Source organism: Ammodytes marinus (assembly GCF_949987685.1).
Source record: "Ammodytes marinus genome assembly, chromosome: 7".
Lineage (NCBI taxonomy): Eukaryota > Metazoa > Chordata > Actinopteri > Uranoscopiformes > Ammodytidae > Ammodytes > Ammodytes marinus.
The window spans coordinates 6482825-6492677 of record NC_137211.1 but is presented as its reverse complement, the minus strand read 5'-3'; the positions used below and the strand labels follow the sequence as shown (position 1 = coordinate 6492677).

At 43.4% G+C, this 9853-nt stretch overlaps 1 protein-coding gene across 1 annotated transcript in view; it reads left to right on the top strand.

Moving 5' to 3' along the window:
* plxna2 (plexin A2) overlaps nucleotides 1-9853 on the top strand; it is a gene marked incomplete at its 5' end in the record, with an annotated part of 163360 nt that overhangs the window by 131266 nt on the left and 22241 nt on the right. The window contains 3 exons of the mRNA XM_080030937.1: nucleotides 106-374; nucleotides 9022-9088; nucleotides 9403-9549. Of these exons, the coding sequence (XP_079887063.1) occupies nucleotides 106-374; nucleotides 9022-9088; nucleotides 9403-9549 (483 nt within the window). The remainder of the gene's footprint in view (nucleotides 1-105; nucleotides 375-9021; nucleotides 9089-9402; nucleotides 9550-9853) is intronic.

The window sequence follows — 9853 nt, the reverse complement described above, 5'->3', positions numbered from 1 at the left end:
TATTTATTATGTATTCAAATTATAACTAGACGTCGTCTATCATTCAAATGAGTTGCTGGAAACATACTGTATTAGCATTAAAGCGCATTGTTTTTTTCCCCCCAGGTGTCAGGGAATGGGCAGCAGAATGTGGAGAAGGCCTTGAAGCTGTTCGGCCAGCTCATCAACAACAAAGTCTTCCTGCTGACTTTCATCAGAACTCTGGAGATGCAGCGTTCCTTCTCCATGAGGGACCGAGGCAACGTGGCTTCACTCATCATGACGGCTCTGCAGGGCAGGCTGGAGTACGCCACAGACGTCCTCAAACACCTGCTGTCAGACCTCATCGACCGCAACCTGGAGAGCAAGAACCACCCCAAACTGCTCCTGCGCAGGTAATAAAGCACACTAACACTAACCCCTAACCCCTAACCCTAAACACAAACATGCCGGAAGTAACGTGAGGGCTTGGTTTTAACTAAATTATAAAATAAATTGATTTGATGTTTCAAATGTATGACATTTTTTAATCAATTTTGAACATTTGGGACCTAGGACCATGTCTATAAAAACAAAATAAATTCCGTTTGCACTGAAAGGCATACAGGTCAGAACTTGGTGCTGCCAAAATCGGAAATTCCCATGTTCCAAATACAATGGAAAAAGGCGTATCTTACTATGTAGCATAATTGATTTTAGCGCATGAATGTCCCCAATATCATATTACTTTGCAAAGCAGCAAATACAAGCGCTTTTCATTTTGGGTTATATGCTCAATCACACTTCTTTTACCTCACTCTTTAAATGAACTAAATAAAAATCTTACGGATTACAACTTTATTAATGTTAGTGTTTTGACTTTGAAATGTTTCAAAAGAGGAAAGAAAGTGAAAATGAAACGGAACAAAATGTACTCAGACAAATGATAGGCGCTCACATTCAGATAAATCTCCCTTAATCCTCAGGGTCACTGTGTGCTCTAAGAAAATGTTTCACTTGTTAAAATTTGATTAATTATTTGCCAAAAGATACTATATATGGGCTTTCTCATGTGATTTTTGTTGTACCCGGAGGATACCTATGCAGATAACGCCAAACAAAAGTCCTCATCTCAAAAACATGTAAAAGCAACGCACGTCTTTACGAGGACATTGATACATATAGACAGATGAATGGAGATTGACTTAGAGCTGTATGTTCTTTTTCCCTTTTTTTCCATAATGGTCGGGTGCATTTTAAATTTTCCCCCCCCCTTGTGTTCCCAAGTATAGACGCTTCACAGAACAAGCCTTTTAATGAGTGCTATGGCACATCTACAGTATGCTGACATAAACACGTGCACACTCTTCGCATCATGAGAAAACCTCAGAATTCTATATGCATAATTCTGCATTCTCTCTCGCTCTCTGTCTCTCCCCTATGCTCTCTCTCTCAATACCAATGTCAGTCTCACTTATCCTCCGAGCTCGGGATCCTTATAAAACATTCAGGCGTGGTTTTAACGTCACTATTTTTCACCGTGTCTCTCCAGTGGACTTTGTTTTTTTTTCCGGGGGAGTCGGGGTGATGTGTTGAAACTTTAAACACCTACTATGTTGGAAGTCCCCAAGTGTCATGTAATGCTCTGGTGGCTCTGAGAATGCAGAAAGAGGGTTAAAGTACTGACAAGTGAAACTCGCCTACAAAGGTACATTGTGTACGATACTCTAAAGCCTGACATCTCTGCACTATTTTGATTAGATTTACATGACAAGTAACCAGAGAGGCTGCTGCTGCTGCTGTACTTTCAAACAACACCGTATATTCGGAAGTTAAAGGTGCAGTCAGCTATTCCGGAGAACGCTTGTTTACTAAATATATCACTTACTTTACAAAGAATATCTCCTTATGATCTGCTACCTGTATGTACTGTATGTATTGTGTGTGTGCGCCGGGGAAAAATCTAGTGGCCTAGGTTCTGTAAATGTGTATGTAACAAGTGGATATGTAAACAAACCTACACAGAACATGCAAACTTCATCCAGGACCTCCTTGCTGAGAAGCGACAGTTATTTCCACTGCAGAACCTCCCTCTCTGCTGCGTATACATTTGAAATATAAATAGTAGAGTAACTAACTGCCAGACACAAACACAGACTGTACACAGACGTAAACAATAAAAAGAGGTAGAAGGATAGAGACGTTAACTAAGGTGACACAGCCTTAAATGGTCCTGGATTAAGCCCTTATATTTCCCATGACAGTTAGAAGCCCACTTCCACCTCTAAGGTTTTCATTATCTTCTCTTATTAGGCACACAGTGGTGCGTAATCCTGGGCTCCAGCCGTATAGCAGCCTGGAGGGCTAAATGCTCTGTAGTTTTTTTTTACATATCCCTGACCGTTTTTTTGGGACGAATTCAAGGGGATTATCAATTTGACATGGCTCTTTGCTGTTGTTGTCGTCCTCATCGCTTATTTGGAGAAAAGCCACAGTCACACACACACACACACACACACACACACACACACACACACACACACACTCACCGACACACACACACGTCTGTGATGATAGTCAAACCGGGCACGTCTGCAAGCAGTAATTGTGTTTGTGTAGGGCATAGAGTGAGGCTTTGGGGCTGTGCTCCGTTGCCATTTTTTGCATCCATTTGTCTTTTCCGCGGGCTCTGCTCAGTGTCATATCATATATAATCGGATAGCGAAATATTTGCTATTATATCAGCTAACCCCCCCTCCCCTCCCCTCTCCTCCCCTCATGAAACCTGTGTTCTTTTTTAAGGTGACCAATTGCATCAGTTTGAGTGCATGCTGTGTGTCTTAGCGTACACTATTCTTTCTTTTTCTTTTCTTTTTTTAAGATATTTTTTTGGCATTTTTATGCTTCTATTGACAGTGCAGAGAGACAGAGGTGAAATGGGGCAGAGAGGGGAGTGACATGCGGGTGGGAATCGAACCCGGGTCTGCTGCTGGGCCCGGCCCGGGAGGGGGACGCCTTACAGCGTACACTATTCTAATGAATAAAGATGTATACGAATGCAGCACGCTTTCTGTAGATTAGCAGAAGTAGCGGGTCACTCTGAATGCTCCTTTTGCAGCCCATTTGCCAAGTTTACATAGCTGCCAGAGAGATAGCCACCATACAGTAAAAAAAAACCTCGAGGTCACCATACACACACACACACACTTCCTGTTCTCATCTATATTGCAGCGGGTTGAAAGTGCATCCCTAGACACTTTTCAGTCATATCAAAGAACTTTGCTCCTCTCGCCTGCTCAGCTGTCATCGAATGCTAACTCTCTAGAGGGGGAACGTCCGCGAGCTAGCATGCTATATAGGCCTTTTAAGAGTAGACCCATAAGCACATAAGCATGATACAAAAATAGTCCCATCTATCATGCTATCATGTTATCCTCGTGTTCCCTCTGTGATCTGCTAAATATATAGTGATCAAATTTTCATGTGTACCATCAGCATGGATCCAAATGGTTGGTTATTTAAAGATGAGGCAGGCGCTATATGCTATAGGCTATGTTTGTTTTATTCTCAACAAAAGCTGGCAAAAGACCAAAACCAACAATGCATTATTAGTGGATGAGTGGGTTTCAACGATTGGAATAGACGGCAACACAATGAGCCAAATTAATATACAGATGAATTAATCAAATTCAATAGAGGTTCTCTTCTGAATGCTTTCAGGGAAATCTCCAACGCTACGTGGGTAGCACGCTAAAGATGCTGCATGTTAACCCATTCCCCAATTAACATTGACTCTGTGAATATGCTTGCCTCTCACCAATCTCTATGCCTTTTAAAATGCAGTTTTTTTCTGTCATCCTCTTACATGGGCATATTATCTCCAGTTTTTTCCCACATTTGAGTGTTTTATTGATGATTTAGCTATACTTTATTGGGAATGATAATATTAGATTGACTTATATATGTCCACATTTACTGAACAGTCACCCCATAGGCTTAATATAGTTATAGCTACTATACATACAGCTATACTTATTTCAGATCGTTGATAAAAATGGCTTTCTCTCACCTACTACATGGACCAAAGGTAGATTGGCTGTTAAAACGACATCCCTCTCTTCGTCACTTATGTAAAGTGTCTGCCAATGTCCGATTGGTGCATTATGCTGGCCGTAGATCAGACTTCTGTGTTGCACTTCATATGCTTATGAGGTCGTAAATATGCATTTCACAGGAATGCCTAATGGAATCTTCATTCATTTGAATTCCAGTCCCGTTTTTTTTTTTTTAAATAAGTTGAGCGGGCTGAAGTGCTATATCATAGAATGAAAATGAATGTGTGAGAAAAGCCTCTTGGCAGATTACGCTGGACTGGAATACAAATCATTCTCATTTATTTGAGGAAGTAATTACCCGCACAAGAGTAACTGAGGCTACAAACATATGCAGCAGGCGCCGGCTCATGCTTATTGGTTGAGCATGATATTGGACTGAATGTGTTTGAATGCCGGAGGGCCGTTTGTAATATGTTTGTATATGCTGTCGTCGTTGAAGAGACACACTTTTTCCTATTATGTTAAGCTAAGTGCTAGATCCCTTTTCACCATTCAACACACACCATCAAAACAAATGGATAGCATGTGCAAAATCTTGCTTTTATGTTGCGGAGATGTATCCTACTAAGTCAATAAAGTTCCAGGCATCACATTTGAGTGGTGCACTCATGCTCTTCTGCAATGTTTTTACAAAAAAAAAATATATATATTATTTAAATATTTTTTAGATGCCTTCTGGTTCCTTTGTCTGGATGGGTAAAGATTTTTTTTTAGCTCACAGACACTTACATTCTCCTAAAAGCTTTTTTGAAAGACATATCTAAAGCATGGAGAGTGTGTTTGATTCCCTCACTCTCAAGTGCGCTAAGTGGATCTGATGCAGCTCGTCATGGTGTTTGTATTGTATTTTGCTACATTACATCTCCTGCGCTCATACCAACCTTCCCCAACAGAGTCCTGCTGTCTGTTGTCATTCAACAGCGTTATCCAGTCCATTATTACTGAACCTCCTCTGCTACTTGATTACCATTACGGAGAACATACCAGAAAAAACCCAGGCTATTATTTTTCACATTAATGCCTATTGTCTATTCTCTCCGCCTTCTTAAGTTTTTGCCACATCAGCCAGCCAGCCAGCCAGCCACTCTCTCTCTCTCTCTCTCTCTCTCTCTCTCTCTCTTTACCCCGGCCTCTCTCTCTCTCTCTCTCCCTCTCCCTCGTTCTCTAATGTCATAATGTTCTTTTAATGGAATCACAGAACATTGCTTCTATCACCTTGAGACTTTTCAATCTTGTATTATTATTTTTTTTTCTCCTCAGCATTTTTTCCTAATGAGATTTCCGCCCATGCAGAGCAAAACGGAGCACAGAGTTATTAAGAGAGCACGCATTGTGTTTGGCATTAGTTTCATTGCAAAGAACATTCCATTGCCTGCTAATATGGCCCACCACCACGCACCCCCTCCTCCCCAACCCTTAGCTAGCTGCCATTAGGAGACCGGAGATGGAAGGGGGATGCTAAAGCCCCTCTTGAGCACAATGTGGGATAATGAAATCCTGATGTTCATTAATGAAACTCAATTAATAGAAAGAAAAGTAAAGTGGATGGCGGATGAGGAGGACAAGAAAAGAACGAGAAAGGAAGAGAACAAAGTGTGTGTGTGTGTGTGTCCCCACCCTAACACACACAAACACACACACTCTCACACACACACACACACACACACACACACACACACACACACACTGAGATACAATTCAAATGGAGAGATAGTAAGAGGGGGAGAGCGTTCACAGCCCCCACAAAAAAAGCCTTTATTTGACTTCCTTCTTTGGGACTAGCTGAGCTTATTAAAACGCTTAATAGCTTCCATTAACTTCTAACACACTGCAGTCTCATACAGGCTGCTGGGAGGGGGCCCATAAGCATTGGACTGGGGTTGGTGTGGGAGGAGGAGGGAGGGGGGGGGTAAAAAGAGAGTCCCTTCTGGTAGTGGAAGGAGGGCAATTACAGAGGGACTTGGGGTATTGTCCAAAAAACCCACAATACATTTGGGTTTATTTTGGTGTGAAGATACAGCCCCGGGCGCTACTAGTGTGGCTCCTTATTATGTTTTCATATTAGGACTATTTTCTGTTGTGCCACTTTGAAAGGTTGAGCTTGTGAAAGCTTTGAAAGAAATACTTTCTTTATTTTTTCAACCATACCTTCGCCGGTGTGTTTGTGCATATCAGAATGACAAGGAGGGGAAAATCTTAGATCTTAGACCATTTTGTGTGTGTGTGTGTGTGTGTGTGTGTGTGTGTGTGTGTGTGTGTGTGTGTGTGTGTGTGTGTGTGTGTGTGTGTGTGTGTGTGTGTGTGTGTGTGTGTGTGTGTGTGTGTGTGTGTGTGTGTGGGGGGGGGCATTCACACAAAAGAGTGTGTACTTGTTCAGCCTTCTGCTTTTCAGCAATGTTTACTCTTCGTGTATATAAAAAACCCGGCGAACCAATCCACATCTATTGCCCATACCTCTCCCCCCTCCCCCCTCCCCCACCACCACCAACCCACACCCCCAACCCCGGCTGGCACATCACACTTCAAATAGCCTGTCACGATCAGCTCTCCATCCCTCTCAACAAACTGCCAATAAACTGGGCCGGCAGCCTGATTCGCAGAGGAATAGCCCCCGGGCGATTGGGAGACAACTCAGCGACACATCATTCAAAAACAAACTATAACCCCACTGCTCCACTATCCCTGCAACAGTAAGAGAAGCTCTCTGGTACGTGTATGTGACAGAGAGAGAGAAAAAAAAAAGACAGAGCACTCTCACTCTATCTCAATTTAATGAGCCGGGGAGAATGACTGACTGACACTTTTTTTGTTCTTGTCTCTGGATGACTGAAAATGTTCTAGCTGCTATATTAGCTGCTTCCACATGGGCTCAGTGCATTTCCTTCTGGGACTTCTACTTGTCGGTCCCAGTCTCTTGCTTATAGCCCCTCAAACACGACTTAGCGCAATTATCTCCGTAATAGTCATAATCTCCCTTTAGGTCCATTCACAGCCTTGAATGGGGGCATAATCATCCCTGGCTGGCACTATGTAGGTTCTGAAGGAGATGGAGGCCTTGTAGCTTGTCTTTAATACCTGGCTGCTTCAATTCCTTGCTGCTAATCCCCCCCCCCCCCCCCCCTCCCCCCCCCAGTTCAGTTCAGCACAGTGCGCTGTAAGGGCCCCCTTCCATCATACAGTATACACCAGAGTAATCACAGTCATTTCCTGCTACATTAGGGGGGTCATTTTTTCTATGTGGCGCATAGTCATTTGAATTGGCAGTGTACACGCTGACGGGGGAATGATTGTTGGCAGCTAGGTGACAATCCCCCGAGCTGTCACACTCAGTTTTGGTGGCACTTTAGCACGGCATCTTAACTTGTGTGTGTGTGTGTGTGTGTGTGTGTGTGTGTGTGTGTGTGTGTGTGTGTGTGTGTGTGTGTGTGTGTGTGTGTGTGTGTGTGTGTGTGTGTGTGTGTGTGTGTGTGTGTGTGTGTGTGTGTGTGTGTGTGTGTGTGTGTGTGTGTGTGTGTGTGTGTGTGTGTGTGTGTGTCGCAGCTACTATATTACCGGGGTAATGCAGGTGGTAATGGCGCGAACCAAAAGCGAGAAGAGGAGAAATTAATTTCCAATCCTAAGCCGTTTTGGTATCGGAAATGTTTTTCTTTAAAGGTGGAATCAGCAATTCTGGCTAAAATGAGTGATATCAATGATCCACTACCCTTCCGAACTGTGTGTACAGTGTTGATACACAGCTTAGGCTCTGTACACAGGCGTGTTGCTGAGCTATCACACGCCCCTTTGTTAAAAAAAAATACCCTTTGTTTACATACCAGTTTACAGAGCCTAGGCTATTTATTAACACTAGGTTTTTTTATCAGCGCAAACACAGTACAATGGTGAGGAGATATTCACTGAATTGGATAAAAGTGATTTCTTTCTTTCATTCTTCCTGCATGTCGGGCTTGGTGCTGTAGTCAAGCGGGCAAGGTGAAATAGCACAGAAGAAGCGTTTTTTTCTTTTTTTTACGAGGTGAGGTGGGAGCTTGTTGTTACTATTCACCTCAGGTGCTGCTCAGAACTAACCCTTTCATCTGTGCTACACGCTCGTTAACCATCCCCACCTGGCTGTTTGCTATTTTATTTTTATATATATTTATTTTTATATAAGTCTAACTTCTGTTTCTCTAGTGTTCCGCTATGGTGCTAATGAAGCGGTAGGCGTTTTTTTGTCTGGCATTCAAAGAAGGATGCCAGTTGGAATTATAAAAAAAAGGGGGCAAAGGCTATACACAGTCCTCTCGTGTGCTCTGGGGTAGAAATATTCGGGAGGAGGAGGGTCATTGCACACTTGTGTGTTTTCATGCCCAATCAAGCCCAGCCGGCAAGCTGTATACCTCCATGTGTGATTGACTGGGAAGGCAGAGGGGGTGAAGGGGGGAGAGGGGGTGAAGGGGGGAGAGGAGGGAGGGAGGGAGGGAGGGAGGAAATGTGAAGAGAGGAGATCGTTTTGGCTGTGATCAGGCGTTACCTGGCTGTGACAGCACTCGTCTCTCTCAACAGCTGAGGCTTGTCACAGCTGCTGATGTCCCGCTGTGCTCAACCACACACAAACACACACACACACACACACACACAAATAAGCACACTCACATAATCACAAACACACACACACACACACACAAATAAGGACACACTCACATCCAAGCGTTCTCGATCACACACTCTTTTTTAGACATGTGCATGCACACGCAACCCATGCAAACACAGATGCTCTCTCTCGGCTCTGCTCACTCAGTGTGACCGCAGCGTTGGATGCGCCCACCCAGGATGCCAAGATAACCTTCCACCAAGTCTTGCACACATAACCTCATGAATTATGGAGCTCATGTCTTATCTGAAAGTTTGTGAGTATCAAGAGAAGAAAAAAAATTGAATTCCTTTTTTTTTCTTTCTGTAATTTCAGAACTGAGTCGGTGGCCGAGAAGATGCTTACAAACTGGTTCGCCTTCCTCCTTCACAAATTCCTCAAGGTTGGTGCACCAAGCAACACATGTACTACCTGTTTGGATGTGTTATGTGTTTAGAAGCCATCTCCTTTTTAATTAAGTTTCCAAATTGAATGGGTGAACACACATTGATCCGATGTTTACAGTATGTGGACGGGAGGTGTTTTGAGTGGTGATTTTTTTGTGTGTGTTTATGCTGTGATGTTCTCTCATGTGTGAATCGCTGGGTTGTGTGTGTTCCTGTGTGTGTGTGTGTGTGTGTGTGTGTGTGTGTGTGTGTGTGTGTGTGTGTGTGTGTGTGTGTGTGTGTGTGTGCCTGCCTGTGTGTGTCTTCACAGGAGTGTGCTGGGGAGCCTCTGTTCATGCTGTACTGCGCCATCAAGCAGCAGATGGAGAAGGGACCCATCGACTGCATCACCGGAGAGGCCCGCTACTCCCTGAGTGAAGACAAGCTCATCCGCCAGCAGATCGAGTACAAAACCCTGGTACGTCACACTCCAGAGCCACACCACAAGGCAAACAAACACACAAGTAGACCCATAGACCCACAAACACACATGCAACATTTATAGTACAGCTCTTGACTTAAAAAGTTGATTGGTTTGAGTTCAAATGCTGCAAAACTGAGCTCTACACACAAATAGACACAACTCATGGCACACATTTGCCATGATCGAGGAGCAGAGAAAATTACAACAAGCAGATATATACGTTTTCCTAATCAATTCCAATTCGAAAAGCTTTATTGGCATGGCTATTGTAATAAACAGTATTGCAAAAGCGTAGAAA